Source organism: Rattus norvegicus, chromosome 9 (genome assembly GCF_036323735.1).
Source record: "Rattus norvegicus strain BN/NHsdMcwi chromosome 9, GRCr8, whole genome shotgun sequence".
NCBI lineage: Eukaryota > Metazoa > Chordata > Mammalia > Rodentia > Muridae > Rattus > Rattus norvegicus.
Genome location: NC_086027.1, coordinates 92932726 through 92951533, shown reverse-complemented (window position 1 = coordinate 92951533; position 18808 = coordinate 92932726). Strand labels below are relative to the sequence as shown.

The following is an 18808-nucleotide window of genomic DNA, read 5'->3' as shown; positions in this document are numbered from 1 at the left end:
GTCAACCCAAGGGATCAAAGCTCTTCCATACATGTCCCAAGTTATTCAGACACCTCCCCCACCGCCCCCTGAATGAAAACCCCCGGGGAGGGGCATCGCTATCTTTCCACCAGGCCCTTTCTCCCTGGGTCACTTTGTGCCTTTTCCCAGATCCGGTACCAACTTAGGGACTTGACCAGCTTCTAGCCTCTCCAGGGTTTTCAGGACGCCAGGGTCTGAGGGGTACAGACCCCATAGCCCCAGGCGCCGGTTCCCCCCTGGCAGAAGCCCGCCCGGGCATGCTCAGACCGCGCAGGTCCGGGCGGCGGCGGGGGGAGGAGGGAGCGGCCGTGGCGCTGGGGCCCGGGCGGAGCTGCGCAATCGTCTGAGCTGCGCACCGACTGGCGGCCGGAGCGGAGCCCACAAGTTGCCGGCAGCGGAGCGCCGCCTCGTCCCGCTCTCAGCTCCTGCGCCCACCGGGCTGCGGCCGGCGCCAGGACGCTCAGCCTGCAGACGCTGACCCCAGATGTGACAGCGGGACCGCAGCTCCCTCTCCTTCCGGGCGCAACCCACAGAGTCTCGCCAGCGTCTCTGCCAAAACCCCAAGGCTGGAAGATGTGGCAGCCGGCTACTGAGCGCCTGCAGGTAAGGGGCACCCGAGAGGCCCCGGGGCCAGCCTGGAAGAGGAGGTGCTGGGTTGATGTAGCCAAGGTGATGCTTTGGCTCATTTTCAGGGATCTACACCCCCATTACACCCCTCCCCAAGACCCCTCATCTCCACAATTCTGTAAGATTCCTCTATGGGAACTGGATGCTTGTGTGCTCAGCCCAGAGCTCCGAACTGATCCAGGGTCATTGGATGATGAAATTGATTAAGGGGCTGCTTCCAGCCTTACAACTTTTGGCCTGGAGGTGTTGGTGCGTGTGTTGATATAAATAACATTAGACTTTCTGAACAGCATTAAAGGTTGCATCCCGCTGACACAATTTACTGGTTGGGGTTAGGATATTTGAATTCAGATCCCCCCTCTCTCTCTCTCTCTCTCTCTCTTTTTTTTTTTTTTTGTCTCTAGGAAAAGACAGAACAAATGATTTGTGAAAGCACGCATTTGCCAATATAATTTGGAAATGTCGAGCTTGGTTTGGCTTGGTCGTGGTATGCGACATATTTTCTTTTTCCCTTATTCATTGGCACTCTCTCCCCTTCATGTCCCCTAAATCCAAGCTTCTGCAGATATTTGAAAGGCAAAAGTTAATTTCAGCCAGGAATGGGGATGTCCCGGCTCATCCCACCAAAAGTTTTTCATTGCTGTCCCTTGACATGCCACGGGGTCTTTGATTTAGTTTCTGAAACTAGGCAGCTGGGAGAGCAAGGTAACACAAGAAAAAGGGGAGTTTCCCCAGATAGGACTCATTCAGTGACACTTTGGTCCTTGGGATGGCCCTGGCTGAAAGATTTGATGACTGCCATTTGCTCCCAAATACTCTCCAGGGGGACAGCAGCCATTCTCTAAATCCTGCAGCTAGACTTTTGGCAGACTCCGGGCTACACTGTTGTGTAGTAAACTTTGAAGAAGTGTTTAAGTGGTAAAAGTACAGTGGGATGAGTATTGTCTGGAGACTTAGGTTAGAGAGGCCAGGATCCTGGCTGACTTGGGAGGGTTCTCAAAGAGCATTCCAAGCTCCAAACGCAGACAGCCCCTCAAATGCTCAGCAAAGCCAACCCTGCCTCCCAGTCTTTATCCACAGTGTGAGCCTGCAGAGGGCATTGCATTTCAGAGAACCAGATTGCCCTCACCTCACACACAAAAAAAGGCCCTTCCCAATGGTCTCCAGGGCGGTAGCTTAGGGCGAGCATGTTCCCACTTATAGAGAGACCTGGATTCCAGGCCAATCCCTTCAGGTCTCAAACAGATTAAATCAACCCACTTGGCTAGCTTTGGAGTTGAAGACGTGGTGCCCAGTCTCCTGACCCCCTCTCTAGTTTATTAAGAGAACATCTGAGTACCCCCGGGGCAACTGGCACAAGGTAATCTAAGTATATTTTATAAATGGTATCAGATGTCACTGGTGCATTTGAATTTCTCTCTTGGTTCAAGGCCTGAATTCGATTCTAGAGAATCAGAACGAGTGAGTGGAGGTGGTACCTGCCATCCAAGTGCTGAGAATAGGTCTTGGAAGCCCTTTTAGAGATGTAGTCACGGGCCCTCAAGGTGGTGTGTGTTGCCTGGACTCCTCTGAGGTATTTGTAGATTTTCATCTGTTAAAATTATTTTTCCTGGACCATTTCATTCCTCTCAGCTTTGCAGCTTATGACCCTTGGCGGGCAAGTAGTCTGGTGCTAATCCTCTGTGGATATTCTTCCTTGATTGACAAGTTTCCTTGCCCTTCTGGAAAACATGCAGATGTATTTTGTCGTGAGCATCTTAGTTAGGGTATACTGTGAGTTTGCTTTGTATTTCAAGGGGCTGTGTTCAAAGAGCCTGGATTTTAGGTTTCGAAAAGCTGTAGTAAACAGGGTTCATCACTGTGGAATAGCCTGGCTCTGTTGCAGGTGAATAACTACAGCCAGGACCACTGCATGGCTCCAGATTTAAAAATCAATCTTAAGTCTTGAGGTTCCTAAAAGCAAGCCAAACTGGGAGTATGTTCTTCCCGCTCATGGCTTCTTCCCAAATCGCTCCTGCATTCTTCTTAAAGACATGTAGTTTATGCATTTCTTTGCTTCTTTGAGAGGAAGCTCTTGAGGCTGAGCTGGTGGGAGGGTTGCTTGTGAGAAGTCCTTAGGCTGCTTGCCTCAGTGTCTCTGTCAAATGGTTGTCTTTGTAGTGTCTTTGCTGTCTGAGATGGTCTCCAGCTCCCTGTGGCTCTCCAGGTATAATCATATAGATACAATAGCTCCTGGTTCTGATGTGTTTCCATGCTCAGATACAAGGGCATGGACAAGATAATGGTGGTAGTATTGGGTAGGGAAGATCAGTGAGCCCCGCTTTTCAGCAATGCCTAAACCCTGCTTTCTGCTCACAGATTTCTTCAACCTTGTCCTGTAAACACACCGCATTTCTCCCCTCACTGATTTTCAATACAAACATTTTGAGAGGAGCCAGAGCACAGGAAATACTTCAAGGAGGCATTTCTCAAACTTCCCAACAGGACTAGGCCATCCATCAGTTGTATAAACACCTAGACACAGGACAGGTACAGGAGCAGACCATAGCGTCTTTTCCTACTTGATTTTTTATCAGTTCCCGCTGGGAAGCTCAGAGGGTCTGGGAATGTGGCCCAACTTCCCTGAGCCCAGACGTTCACCCTCTGACTGACTGTCTTTTCAGTGAATGCAGCGAGGGTTCAGGAGCCTAGGGAGTCTTTCATCAGACTGAATGGTCATTGTCATTATTATCTACTCGCTAACAAAACAACGATGACAGTAACAAAATGCTACTGCTATTTTCTGCCGATTTGAAATTTAGTTCTATGACCCAAATCCAGTCTAGGCAAATGGACCTGTTGCCTTGGGCTGGGCTGAGCTGGGTAATTTCTCATTCAGTCACAAGAATTGTGGCCACTTCATCTGCTCCCTTGAATGTTAAAACTGCTGTGTTGTACTCAAGTTCTTTCCTGGGCGCTTCTGCCATTAAACATATAACGAGATTGAAAAAGACACAGAGACTTAAATGGCCACCCCAGTTTTTGTTTTTTTAAATGTAAATATGAATTCTGTCCTGTTTACCTTCTCCTCTGCAGAGCTGACTTTATTTTCCTCACAGAGACTCGTGAGAGTTATAGATTTTAAAAGAGACTATTGGAGGCAGGCTCTTTTCAGACAAGTGGAGGGGATGGGACTTTCTTTCAGTAGAAAAGGCAATGTTGTCTTTTTTGTTTTTTGTTTTTGTTTTCAAATGGAGATATTATTTCAGCTTTGATACTTCAAAATCTGCCTGAGTTTTCCAGTGGATTTAACGATTCGCTTCTCAAACAAAACCAGGTAAGGGCATTGTAATCACGAGTTACAACCAACCTGGAAGTCCTTAGAGGAGAGGAAGGCTAGCGACTCAAACCAGACTGTCAAGAGGAAAGAAGCCCACAATCCTTAGGCACCTGCGAGTGCATTGCTAGGTTAGAGAGGGACTTGCTCATAACAGTGCATGGCAGATAAGTTCTAGCAAATTCCCTGACTACATACAAAGCACCTTTTCATAAGATGCTCTGTAAAGGTTTCAGCCAAATCATTTCTTCCATGTTTTATCCCCACATCTGGGTTTGTTTGCTTAAGATTGGAACCCTTCTTTGCATCTTTATTCTCATTTTAGCTCATGCCTGTGCCTTGGATAAAATGAGGAAGCACAGAAAGAAAGCCATGGCTGCCGGCCTTTACTTTGGTTTCCTGTTAAGTTTCTGGCTGATAAAGAGGTTGAGATTTCTATTGAGACCTTGGCTGGTGTTGTGACTGTGTAGCTGGCAGAAGCAACTTAATGGAGGGCTTCACTTTGCTCACGGTTTGGGGGGAACACAGTCTACCGTGTTAGAGAAGGTGTGTTGGCTCAACTGACTCCATGGTGGGGGAACGTGCTTCTGGGATTCTCTACCTTTCATACCTCAGAGAGACAGCAAACAGAGAGAGGCTAGGAGGAGGGGTTCAGACTCACTACTCAATGGCCACCCAGCTTCTTCCAGCTACACCCCCACCTCCTACAATGGAGCCACTAGTTGGGGACCAGCCTATGCATGAGCCTATGGGGTGGCATTTCACATCTAAACCATGACCAAAGTTTTCCACCAAAATGTTCCTTGAGTGATTTAGAGGGGGAAAGAGCCTACTGTTCCCCAGGATTGTCTTGTTATGCCTGCTGTATCTTTTCCTGATGCTGAGTGGATTGTTCCAGATTGATTTCTCTGTTATCGTGGCGGTTTCCCTTGTCCCCCGAGAAGCAATAGTGACAAATCCTCTCTCACAGCAGCTGGAAACATTAGACCCGGCTCATCAGGCTGAGCGAAGGCTTGGGCAGTTGGACACTTTGCCAGGACAACTAAATTGACAACAGAAACACAGATGAGAGTGGGGAGGGAGAGCAGCCTGTTTGTGTTCTCTCTCTGTGGCACGGCATTGAGTTTTATATGAATTATCTGGATCATTTATTTCCCATATCCATTTTTATTCACATTTTATAGATAAAGAAATGAGAGGACAGAGAATTGAGTTGTCTAGTCTGACTTTGAACTCATTCTGTATCCCAGGCTAGCCCCAGGTTTGTGATCCTCCTGCTCCAGCTTTCTGAGTACCTGGGCTATCAGCCTGGTCTGCTTTCACATTTCCAATTGCAGACATGTGGCTGTCTGTGTTGATCCAGGGTTCCCTAAAGTTTGACGACTCAGGTCTTTGAGAGAAATAAGTACTTGATTGCATGATGACTGGGATTCCCAAGTTTCCTTTGAGATGCTTTTCCAGTGGAGCACATCGAATTTATCTGAACTGGAGGCTTTAAGTCAAACTCAGGTACCTGGACAGTCTGCCTGAGTTCAGGTAAGACTTAGGCAAGGGGGATGAAGAGAGGCGGGAAAGATCTAGAGTTTATGCTTCAAATAAGAAGCCCCTTTTCAGAGGCCCTGTCTTCCCACCAAATCTACCCTAAATTCTGCAATTTTTGCACCTTTTATCATGAAGCACAAAGCTAGAGTAGTCATTAACTGCTGCCATCCCCTTCCCCAGAATTGAGGTGCTGTTTTCTATCATTAGCTTTCTCCAAGCCAGCAAAATCCCCACTGAATGATTTGCGAAACACAGGTATTGGAAGACTCCCTTTCCTCTAACTCCCCATTGCCTAATGACAGCCTTTTGTTGACCTTTCTGGTTTACCTTCCAATATTGAGCAACCTTTGCATTTTGTTTGATGTTCTGAATTATCTCTCCCCAGCCCCTTCCCTGAACACTGACTCCATTCTGCCCTGTCCCTTAGCTCTGGAGGAGACGCAGTAGAATCACTGTATAGCCCTAAAGTCACTAGAAATCAGTCTGTCTTCCACAGGACTGCAGTGTGACTCCCTAAATAGCAGTGGGCCTGGGCCACCGTATTGGCCAGCAAATAAAATGAATTCAGAGTTTCTCAATGGCTACAGTGTGCCTCTGGTTCCCCAGGGGCACAGATCTGAACAGAGCCACCACAGAGGGAGAACAGGAGGAAATAGTTGAGGTGTTTGTCTAAAGTCTTCCTCAAAGTCCAATGTAATTAACTTACCATCATCTAAACTAAAACCAGAGCTCTGATCCCAATTTAGCAGCTAATTAGTGATAAAAACACCATAGTATGTTCACCAGATCTGACCTCTAGGCCGGAAGACTGACAAGGGAGGTGTCATAGCAGAGGGAAGCCAGAGTTACTTCATAATTTTGGCACATTTCAGTACTCCAGTGTCTCCCCACACCTCCCTTTCCATATGTAATGACCCAGACCCTGCCCCCACTCCCCTGCAATCTTCTGTTTCTTTGTGATCTCACCTCCATAAGAGGCCCTCCCGCAATAATGTTATTGATTAAATTGTTCCAGAAATCGGGCATCATTTGGCTAAAATGTAACCAGATATGTAAACTGTTTCTTTAGAAATAACTTTGATTTAGTCGTTTGCTAATAAACAACTAAATCCCGGTTGCCTAATGTAGTTTAGACTCTGTGTACTTGCGTGCGCTCGTCGATGCGCGTACAGGTATGTGTGTGCACGTGTAAACACAGAGGACAGAGGGCAACCTTGGGAGCTGTGTCTTCGGAGCTGTCACCCTGAGGGCTGTTTTTCTGCTTTGCTTTTTGTTTTTTGAGACAGAGTCTCTCATTGGCTGGGTGCTCATCCAGTCTAAAGAGCCGGCTGACCAGTGAGCCCCAGGGCTGCCACTGTTTCCACCTTCCCAGTATTGTGATTAAAAGCACACACCACCTTGAAGAACAAATTTCGATCCTGCGGCTTAGGTGGCAGGAACTTTCCCCATGGCACTGCCTTGGCAGCCCCATCCATTAGCCTTTTAACTTCTCTGAGTTTTGTGTTCTCTGTCTATGCCTCAGAAGTAGCTGCTTGGCAGAGGGTTAGGAATATCGGATACCCTCACTGAACAGAAGTGTGTCTCTCAAAGCTGATGTCCTGTGTTCTCTCTCATCTGCCATGATCACACACGCATATAACAGAAGGTGGGCATGAGAAGCTTCTGGAAAGGACAGATACCGTTGTGTACTCTGGAGGACTCAGTTTTTGTCTCCAACCTGAACTTAGGATTACTTTGGTGTGTGTTGCAACTTTCACTGTCTCTGAGACTTCTGGCTTCCTCAGCTGGAAGCTTTGTGGATGCTGTAAATTTCTCAGTGGTTGGGTGTCATCGGGGAAGTTCCTTCAGTCTTGTCCGACGGGAAAGTGTGAGCCATTGCATGGAGTTATCCTCACAGTTGGGAGTGGAAAGCATGGGGCCAGTGTTTGGCTCTGCCACTCTTTCAAACATTTCTGAGAGTGAGGGTGGAGCTGGGAGCTGGGTTGTGTCTTGGAAGAAGGTCACAAGCTCTGTGACCCTGGCCACTGGGTTCTCTATTTTGGAGTGGCCGGTCTGGCTGTGAGAGTCTTGGAGATGAGCCTGTGTTAAGGTATTGCTACAACCTTGGTTTCTGCCATGTCACAAACATCTCTAGTGACATTGATCGTCTAAGATGACTCTTAGAAAGTCCCGTGTATTATGGGGGTTGAGAGCCATTTCTCTAGGGGAATGTTTTAGCTCTTACAGGATTCTAAAAGTTTCCAAATCTGTACTTGTTCTCAGTTATCCGTACTCATTCTCAGTTATTCAGTTATTCTCAGTTATACAGTTGGGAGAATGAAGCTTCCAGGGGCTCTGAGGGATACAGTCACCCAAAAGGACAGTAAAGAAAGGGATTGTGAGCAGGAACTTATCAGTGATCATTACATATCCTGCCAGCTTCAATTAATGTTGGGAGACAATAGAAATATTATTATCTATTTGTTGCAAACTTGATTTCATAGACAGTGGTTATTATTAATGATGTTAATGCTGACAGTAACCAGTTTTATATAACATTAAGTTTATCAGTTTGTTGTGTTGCTGTGATAAAATGCCATGCCCAGAAGAATAATTTATTTTGGCTTATGGTTCCAGAGAGAAAGAGAGAGAGGGAGGGAGGGAGGGAGGGAGAGAGAGAGAGGGAGAGAGAGAGAGAGAGAGAGAGAGAGAGAGAGAGAGAGAGAGAATAGCTGTACACTCTTTCAAAGGGCATCCCTAGTGTCTTACTTCCTCTAGAAAGGGTACACTTCCCCAGACATTGCTGCCAACTGGGCACCAAATATTTAAATATCTTAGCCTATGGGGGACATTCTCATTCAATCCAAAATACAGAGTCTCTGGAGCTTCCTTAAGTAACCTCCCACCCCTGCCCCCACCAGCATTTCTTGGAGGAAGAGCTTCAATCTTGGCCTTAAGCCTTCATCCTATATTTTATACTTATGTGTGTCATGTAGAAAATGTTTTGCTGTGTATCGAAAGGATGCCGAACCCCTAAGGAGAGAGATTTTTTCTTTTAATGGTGATAGAATGGATGACCACAGATGCTGGTTATCTCATTAGCTCTCCTCAGCCCTGCATTAGTACCCTCTGCTAACAGAGCCATGACTGGATCAAGACATAAGATCTGGCCACACCCATCTCATCACACATTGTCTAAGCATTTTCAGAGATCAATTTTAAATACTATACTATAGGAGAAAAATCTACTCTCTTTCCAAATAACAAATGAAGCTTCTTGAGGAAATAGCATTTCCCTCTTTTCTGTCTTCTTCCTGGTCTGAGCATAAATGTGATGGCTGGGATCTCAGTAGCCATATTGTGATTCTGCAACAACAAAAGATAAAACTAAAACCATACCATAAGGAGTTTCACTGGTAAGAAGGTAGGAATTTGGATGGTTAAACAGCTGGGGAACCTACCTACCCAGGAGAAGTTATATTGGAGTGCGCCATCTTCTTTCATTATTTAAGCACGCATGTTATATATTGTTATTCATGACTTTGACAGAATGAGTCAAATTCAGGTTCAAACTAAGGTCTCCAAATCTTACTGTTATGGGCTGAACTGTGTCTTCCCGACAGTTATGTTGAAACTTTAACCTCTGATACCTGCAAATATGACCTTACTTGAAAAAAAATGTAGATGCAATCAGATGAAGATGGGGCCAAACTGTGGTATCACAGGACCAATGGCTGCTGTCCTGGTAAGGACAGATTTATAGGCATGGGGACTGCAATGAGGATGGAGGTAGAGGATGGTATTCTGCTGCTACAAGCCCAGGAATGCCAAGGATCGGTAGAAAATGCCAGATACTGGGTGAGTTCAGGAAACATTCTTCCCTGAAGTCTTCGATGGAGCATGGTGGGCCAACTTCTCTAGTTTTGCCTTTTAGCTTTCTAAGCTTGAGGGAATGCATCCTGTTGTTTTCAGCTGCCTAGTTTGTCTAATCTCCTTGAGTGCTAGGAAGCTTGCATGAATAAAAGCCTTCCCAGTTTGTTCATGTGTGTCGCCAGTTTGCCTGTCCCCAGATGTCACTTGCTGGGTCACAGTGTGTTTCCTTCTTCTATTAGCTAATTTAACTTTGAAAACTGTGGAACCAGAGAGAAAACCTAAGCGAGCCGTATTTGTTCTTCCGTCCTCTTCTGATCAGCCTTCCAGGATGAGCCTGACACCTTGGATGTGACATGTGCTTTGTCCCTGAAGGCAGGGACTCTGGGAAATGACAGAATTGCTCTTTGCTATGAGGACAATAAACCTCAATACTAGACAAGATTTTGTGTTGTGATGTTGCCTTGAGGTGGAGCAGGTTGGAATTTCTCCACTGGACTGGATCCAAGTAGGATTCAGAATCTTGTTCTCAAATATGCCTGGTAGACCAGGCTGGTTGAACTCTGCTGCTCCCCTTCCCAATTGGGAAAGCACGCTGATGGCTCAGGGCGCGTGCTTTTCACCCTGACCTCCTGGGCAGATCATTATACTCTTGAACCTGCATACAGGTTGACTGTGTGTGGTTCTACAACTTTTGTATTGTCTTTGGTCCCCACATCTGTTATTTTGAAGAAGGATTAATGTACCAGGAGTCAGCAGATAGTCTCTCCTGTCAAGTTCATCTTTGAGGCTTAGCCTAAAGCCTTCATATCTTTTAACCATGGGAGACACAGACATTTTTCACTCATAGGCAGTGAAGACAGGCCATCTGTATCACTGTCCAGTTGTCCTTTGGCCTCTGTCTCTTCAAGGGGTAAATACTGTCTTGGCTTTTATTCTTTTTTTCAGAGGCAGGTATTGCTGTCTGTCTAGGGATGGGGGAAAATTGAACAGTCACTGGGAGCAAGAGTGTCACACTGCTACTTACCCTGTACGAGCCCTCCTTTCTTTGTAAATAACCAGCAAGAAGCAACAGAAGGAAAGGTTTCTTTTCGCCCGTGGTTTGAGTGGATACCATGGGATGACATGGTGGGCAGAGCTTTTGGAAATCCCACAGTGGTGGCAGGCAGAGGTTTTTCATAACTGGGTGGGTCAAGCAGAAGACAGATCTGAAAGCACTCAAGTAGCTTCTTTCCCTTTCCCCTCTCATTCAGTCCTGCATCACAGCCCATGGGATGGTGCTAAGCATATACAGGAATGGATCTTTCCCTACTTCATGTACCCCGGAACCTCTCCCACAGACATGCCTAAGAATGTGTCTCCTGGGTGATTTCAAACCATCACATTCCCTCAGGATAGAACCTGTCTTATTCCTTCAGCGACAAACCGTTCTCTGTGTTGCTCTATTATTGTAGTCCGGGACTAAAGGTGGATCTTCAGCCCAGCATATGTGGCTGTCAACGCATTGGGAATGGCCTGCCTTCTGTGGTGTAAGTAGCATGCTGCTGTAAGACCACCTTTACTGCAGAGAGTGGACTATGGCATTCAGTGTCCCTGAGCTTGTTCCCCGAGGTTTGAGCTGCAGGCTGTGGGATATGGTCTTGAGAGATGCTCCTCTTTGTTTTTGGAGTTGAATTCTTGGCCTCTGAGTAATACATTCTCTAGGGTTGCTCACACACCACCACAATCTGAATGGCTTAAGTGGCAGCAGTGAAGTGCATCCTGTTTCTAGAGGCTGCACTCCAAGATCAAGGCATGGTGTCCTTCTGAGGCTAAGAGGGAAAATCTGTTGCAGGCCTTTGTCTGGCTCTGGTAGTTGCTGGCATCCCATGGCCTATGGCAACATAGTTCCCATCTTTCCATGGCATGTCTAAATTTCCCTTGACACAAGCACATCCATCTTGCTATATCAGAAAGCTAACTCACTCTAGGATGCTGTCCCATTAACCAATTATAGGCCAGACCACCCAAATTTCCAGACTAAGTCACTTTCTGAAATACTTGGGTTAAGATTTCAACACAGGATTATATTTTCCTGTGTGGAGCAATCCACAACACTCGGTAAAATGCTTACTTTTGGCTTCCATCCACTGATGTATTTCTTCCTATTTAGTCAACCATCACAAACAAATAAAACCATGAATGGTTTCAAAATGGAAGTGTACATAGCGGATACAGGGCTCCATCTGCTGCACGCTATGGCCACTATTTCATACTTGATTGAATTTACTGTTGTGTAAAAGTATCTGCTTAAGGTAACAAGTCAGACAGTTTTAAGGTATGCAAAGAAATTAATAATCCTGTGCAGTGTCCTATCCCAAATCTAATCATGTAGAAAGTCTTCTGTGGTCTAGCTTAGTGGTTGTTTTCTGCCACTTTCTCTGGGAATATTTAAATTTTTCAAATGCACTTTTTAATCCCACTTTCTCCTTTTTGAGGGTCCTTTATTTTTTAGGCTCGCTCCCTTTAGTGACAGGATATAATTCTGTGATGGGGTGGGATACAATTCTGCGATTTGGCTAGTCATTCCTTTGTGAGGGAGTGCTTGGGGTATGTACATGTTCTTTTGTGCTTTTTACTTAAATTAGTGTTGTAAGAATTTCTCCATATTGGGCTAGGGAGACAGTTCAAAAGTAGAAGGCTCTACTAGCATGAACAGAACCCTGGGTTCAGTGTACCGGACTGTAAGACCATTGGAATGTTGTGTAAATGGAACCATTACTGCAATCCAGAGGTTGAGCATAGCATCACCTACAGAATCCTTGAGTTAGACAGAGGTTTTATAGGATAATGACAGATACACAATAACAAATTGGACTGCATCCAAAATTTAAAATCTCGTTCTTTCTAAAAGATACTAGTGAGAGAACAAAAAGGATAAGAGAGAAAACATTTGCGTGCTGTGTACAATAAAGGACTTGGAATCTGGATATATAATACATTGTTAGGGCTTAGTAATAGGGTATATAACTTCATTATAATGGGCATATTGCTTGCACAAAGACGCCACATGGTTGGCAGATAAGCATGTGAAAAGATGTTCAATGCCATGAATCCCTGGGGAAATGAAAACTGAAGCCACCAGGAGGTATCACCATATGCCACCCGAATAGCCAAAATTATGAAGGCTTTTACCAGGGCCAGAGAGATGGCTCGGTGGCTAAAGGTGCATACCTTCAAGTCTGACATCCTGGGTTACATCCCCACAGCCCACATGTTGGAAGAAGAGTGATACCCATAAGTTGTCTTCTGTCTTCTGCATGTATCTTGCGTTGTACACTCCCTCTAACCCCCACAAAATAAATAGCTGTAATGCAAAACAAATATATATATTATATATATAAGGCAGACACCAGACCGAGTGTGAGGGAGGGTGTGGAGAAATCAGAACTCTCCAGGCACGATCTGGCAATACATTCTCCATTTGCTTTCAATCCTGAATTCTGACAATTCTCTGCGCCTTCCATTTTCTTTTCAGTGGAAATTCAAACTTTAGCCTAGAATCTGAACAATTAACTCTGGTGTGTGTGTGTGTGTGTGTGTGTGTGTGTGTGTGTGTGTGTGTGTTATTGTTGTTCTTTTTTTTCTTTTATTATTGTTTAATGTTCTCTACATTGAAATGTCTCTTCATTTAATTATTGAATTGACTTTTTAAAAGTTTTATTTATTTATTTATTTATTTATTTATTTATTTATTTATTTATTTTTCTGTCAAAGACTTACTGTAGCTCAAGATTGTCCGACTTTGTGCTGTACCTTCTCAGCCCACCCACCTTTCCACTCCAAGTGCTGGAGGTACAGGCATGTGCCATCACACTGGCACTAAATGACATGTTCGGATCCATTCTTGTTTACCTAAAGATCTTAGGGTAAAACCTGTGGTTGGACAAGAAATCCAGATGAAAGGTAGAAAGCCAGATCTGGGATCTTACGAAGCCTTCATTTTTCATGGCCTTGCCTCTCAGTCAAGCTCCATGCTCATGTGACTGGCACTTCTGCCTAAGGTTCTGGTTTTCTGAGCTGGCTCAGATCTCAGGGCCACGTTAAAGCCCTATATCCCAATGCCCACCTCCCGTCCTGTTGTTTATAGACACAGAAAGTATTGCTGGTACCAGGGTCCACTGCTATCGCCCTATGGCACTCTGGGCCATCACCTCCTGTTTTATTTTGTTTTGTGTTTTGTTTTTCTTTTCTCTCAGGATAGAAAGCACAAGAAATACATCAACAAAATCATGTGTGGCTTTGGATTTTAACTTGTGAATCAAAATAATATGCCTAGCAGATGGAAGGGCTGGAAACCTTGAGAAATAACTCAGGAGAATGGGAGCTGTGGTGTAGATAGGGTAGAACAACTGGATCAGCAGCCATTGACCCGCAACGAAAAGCAGCCTCATAAATGGCTTTAAGCTAAATATTTAAACATGTTCCTTCCATGGAGGAAGATTTGAGGCATTATACTCAATCTTCCTTACATTTGAGGCAATAAGACTCTGAGAAATATATAAAGAGGCCAGGCAGCAGATTGTGCAATCTGGGGCCATAGTGACATGACAGACACTGTTTTTAATTAACTGGAAGAGAAACACAGCTAGGTGTCTGCTGTAGAGCTGCCTGTAGAATGGTAGGTATTTGCTCTTAACTATATTCTCTTTGGAGTGCAAGCAAGAGTCAGTCTTCTTCCTCCATGATGGCCACAGGGAGATAACTCAGGCTGTCAGGCTTGGGTACAAACACTTTTACCTGCTGAGCCATCTCAGACCCTTTTTATTAATGAGGTCGATTGAGGAGAATGAAAGATGGGTAAGAAAGCAGGAACAGGGAGTAAGGGCAAGTTGAGAAACTAATGACTGTGTACCCACTGATGAAACAGAAAGGTCATGGGGACCACAGCCATTGGATCTGGAACATGCAGAATTCAGAGTAAGAAGTCATGGGTTAAATGCAAGTCTTGTCCTTTTGTATGTCAAGCACAGCCAACACAGCTCTCACCTGCTCAGGGACTAAACATCTGTAGATCTCCACGCTGGTTTGGACCAGCATCAGCATTCACATAAAGATTCCAGATGCCAGACTGATATAATAAGCAATCCCCAAAGCTGCAGTTGGGGACAAATGTAAAATGGCGAGAATCGTTTGTCATAGACTGTTGACCGTGAGAGGATGGTGGGGTCTTGGGTGGGACACCCACGCTTGCACACCTTGCCTGCCTACTCACAGGGAATTGCCTCAGGGCCTCTGCTTTATGTTTGTGTAGATATTTTCTCAACCTGAAAATGGGGATAACGACATTTAGCTCTTGGCTGCTATGAATGTTAACTGGAGTATATGGTCTGTAAAGAGCCTTGTGTAAGCTCTACTACACCACTGGGCTCAGTAAATTCTAATTTAGCTCCAAGGATAAACACGGAATAGAAAAATACAACTTTAGAGTCAAGTAGAGAATAGAGATTTGGTGCTTCCCATGGAGCTCGAGTTCAGAAAGTTGTTCACATGGATCTTACTGCAGAGAGTCTGGAATTTGAACAAGTTTGGGAAGCCATAGGTAAAACGAACCAAGTCTGGTCACATACGACAGAACTTCTCGTGGTCTTAGAGGCCAGTGCTCTATGTGTTTCCAAGAGAGAGAGGTGATAGGCCCAGATCCTTAAGAGTGGAATTTCCAAAGCCCTGGGAGCCTCAGTACAGAACCTGGACTCCTTGAGTTGATAACACGTGGACTGGAGGTTTGGCTCCAGCTTGCAGAAATGCTGCCATTAGTTCTTTCGGTAGATGTTAAAATCTTACAATTTGTTTCTGGGGTTGAAAAATGCCAGGACTTTATAAGGCAAGTTGGATTTTCTGATTCTCTTGAAGATAGGAGGGTTGGGGTAAGCTTGTGCTTTACTTTAGTAGAGCAGCGCATGGAGCCTCCAGCTTGTGCTTTGTTAGATTACATGGCCTGTTGGCCCTTGTAGGTTCCTGAGCTGGGAACCCAATATAGTTCAACTCCTTAACTTTATGAAGGCATAAAAAAATGAACTTTGGGTTGACTTAGAGTTGAAGTCACGACCAGATTGCTTGGTCTCCTGAGTTAAGAAAGTGGGAATTAAGACAGCTTCTTCTTCTTCTTCTTCTTCTTCTTCTTCTTCTTCTTCTTCTTCTTCTTCTTCTTCTTCTTCTTCTTCTTCTTCTTCTTCTTCTTCTTCTTCTTCTTCTCTCCTCCTCCTCCTCCTCCTCCTCCTCCTCCTCCTCCTCCTTCTCCTCCTCCTCCTCCTCCTCTCCTCTTCCTCCTCCTCCTCTTCTTCTTCCTCCTCCTCCTTCTTCCATTGCTCAATAAGTTCCACCATTGTAGTATCATAGTCCCCTCTTCTCTGGGGACATGTGTTTTAGAGTTTGTATGACTGGATCGGGGATACTCAACCAGCCCTTGTCTCCTGGGTAAGCGCTGGCTACTCATTAGATTTCTGAAACCAAAGCCGAGGTAGGCGTGGAGGCAGGAAAGAGTAAGTGGCTACTTTTAATTAGACAAAGACCACATTTCTTTGTCTACGACTCCAGGCAGCTGAACCTCTTCCAGCCAGGGTATTTGGCTCATTGTGGGGGTGATGCCAAACAGTGGAATAGAGGTGTTCCCCGAAAGGAGAATTCCAAAGGCAAGCGGGTGGTTGTTAATTTGATGGGTTTCAACATGTGTATTATCGGCTCATGCAGAACCATTCGGATGCAGTTTCAGAAAACCGAAAGTAGAAGACTTCCTCAGGATGGCCAACCCTTCATACCTAGAGCATCCCTGTTGTCATCGAAAAGATGCTACTCAACACTTTGCAGCCATTTTCTGGGTGCACTGGGAGCCTCCTTGCTTCCGTGTTGACTTAGCTTCACCACCACCCATTGCTAGGACAGATTTCATTATATTTTCAGCAAACCCAGTATCTAGAATTAACTCACAGAGTGTGGTGATGCTGTAGACCTCTTGCCCTCAACCCATCTTCTTGTCTGATAGATATGTCTTTCTTGGATCGGGAAGTTTCCATGATCTGTTTGAGAAGGATTCACTGATTGTTGAAGCTTTGAAACAGTTATCTGTTCCTCCTTACGTTTTTGTGTTCCATTAAAATATAAGCTTTATTAACTTTTCTTAAATGATTGCACATGACACTCACACTCAAATCTATCTATCACCTTTCCATATGCCTACCTACATATATTTGTGATTTAGTTACTTTGTTGTTGTTGTCACTGCAGTAAATTACCACGACGAAAGGCAACTTATGGGTTTATTTTGGCTTACAGTTCCAGACAGTTAGGTGCCCCTAAGGGTGGAAAAGGCTTGGTGGCAGAAGCCAGAAGCTGAGTAATCACATCTTGCCTAAGCACAGGCAGTAGAGAAAGAGAACAGAAAGTGGGACAAGGCTATAAACTGTCCATGTCCATCTCAGTGACATACTTCTTCTAGCAAGTCTCCACATCCTAAAGATTTCATAATCTTCCAAACAGTGCCACCAGCTAGGGACCAAGCATTCCAATACACGAGCCTGTGGGGGACGTTTTTCATTCAAACTGCAATGCCATCCATCTATATTATTGGATCTATTTTCCCAGGGTGGCTCTAAAAACTGGAAAATTTTCTGAAATATTTTATGCCCAAGCCTCTTGTTCTAAGAACAAAATGAAAGGGTAGGGTTGTCCAGAGAATACAAAGTCCTAGATAATATGCAAATCCAAACTACAATTGTGCATTCCACCCCTATTCTGAGATGGGTAGCATTGGATTAATACAGGATAAAATCATTTTTGGAATATCAAATATAAGATAAACATGTCTTTGAAAGAAGACCAGAATTAAACCCCTCAAACACCACTCATATAAGAAAAGGAGGGGCTTAGTCACATTTGGAAACTTAAAAGTTATAATTAAAATTATGAAGTTTTGCTCTCTGAATGTCCTGGTAGCTCAATCAAGGTAAGCAAGAAAAGGTATTTAGTCTTACTCCACAGTATATGAGTGCAGCTCAGCTCACACATTGCCTCATCTCTAATGGAATGGATCACAAGGTTCCTTTTTCCTTTCTCTGTGTACAGTGTTTGTGTGTCTCATACTGGGATTGGATTTAGAACCTCACACATGTGAGACTATGTCCCCAGTGTGTCCCCAGTGTGTCAGTCGGTTCTTTGTAGGAGATGGTGTCCTGGGTAATAGTATTGATTGTAGTTTTTTTTTTTTCTTTCCAAAAGTGTCTCTGGGAGTTGAGAAATAATTCCACAGAAACACAGAGATGCTTATGTGGAAGTTGAAGTGACTTCTGGTTTTATTCATTCGTTTCTGTCCAGCTTCCTTCTCCAAGTTCAGGGCACAGTATTGCAATTGCCCAGGTTAGACTATGTTTCTCCTACTCCAGTGTGGAGACTGCTTAGTGGGTGTGCATTGTGGGGGCTGGGAGGGGGGTGTTGTCAGCTCATTGACATGCAATCCTTTGCTCTAGTTCAGTGAGAGTCCCCAACTAGATTAATCCCTGGAGTTGGAATACTTAGTACAGCAAAAAAAAAAAAAAAAAAAAAAAAAAGAAGAAGTTGAAAGGAGCCCAGTTGCCCATCCTGAAGCCAGGGACCTTGGTAAGTAAGCTACAGCTGGTACCATGGCTCTCCACAATAGAGTTCTGATGGACATACAGGTAGAGCTTTCCCTTGAGCATCGATGTTAGTTTTTGGTTCCTTTCCTAGAAAGCTGTACAAAGAGCTGCATATGCCTACTGGGAAGAGCTAAGGGGCAATACATTCCTCCTATCTACATGGCCTGACTTTATTAAGTTACTGAAGAAACATAATCCTTAGTCTGACATATTCCTGGCCTATGGCTTCCCCGATCTGGTCCATCCCTGGAAGATTTCCATCCATGTTTATCAGGGTGTGGGCCTGTTCTTGGCATCTGCTGTAAATCTTAAGGTTTTTGTAACTTGGCTATTGCTCCCACCTTGCTGCCAAATCTCTGCTCTGGAAAAGCAGAGTGTCACCACTGTTAAGTAAGGATGATTTTACTGCACCCGAAACAATTCAAGCAGTTTTGGTGCACATCACACAGAGAATCCATCTTGTTTGTGAGTCTGGAATGGGGATAGTATTTAGCATGCAAACAGCTGCTTGGACCAAGATTGTTAAAAAGACATGGTCTCAGGCTGGGTGGGTTCTATTTCTTGAGGAACATTTGTGGTTGTTGGTTAACAACGTGAGTGGCTCTGTAGGTTCATCTAAGGACAACATGGAATTCTTTAGGCCAGAAAGTTAAATACCTCTGTCTTTGGCAGTCTGACCTTCTGAGGAGAGACTGATCTTCTCTAGTCTTCAAGAGTCACTTTGCTACTTTGATTTAATGCAAGGCGGAAATCTTCAAAACAAAGCTATCTGGATCCAGGAAAGTTCATCTGGCATTGGTTAGTT

General features: G+C 44.7%; 1 protein-coding gene across 2 annotated transcripts in view; it reads left to right on the top strand.

The window, feature by feature from the left end:
- The first annotated feature begins 365 nt into the window (after positions 1–365).
- Positions 366–18808, top strand: part of Pid1 (phosphotyrosine interaction domain containing 1) — a 218698-nt gene continuing 200255 nt past the window's right edge. Inside the window, exon 1 of one of the 2 annotated variants that reach the window (NM_001379478.1) lies at positions 366–624. In NM_001379478.1, coding sequence (NP_001366407.1) covers positions 595–624 — 30 coding nt within the window. In that variant the 5' untranslated portion in view covers positions 366–594. Of the gene's footprint in view, positions 625–8193; positions 9344–18808 lie in introns of those variants that run through there. The other variant, XM_039084113.2, reaches the window with a different exon arrangement.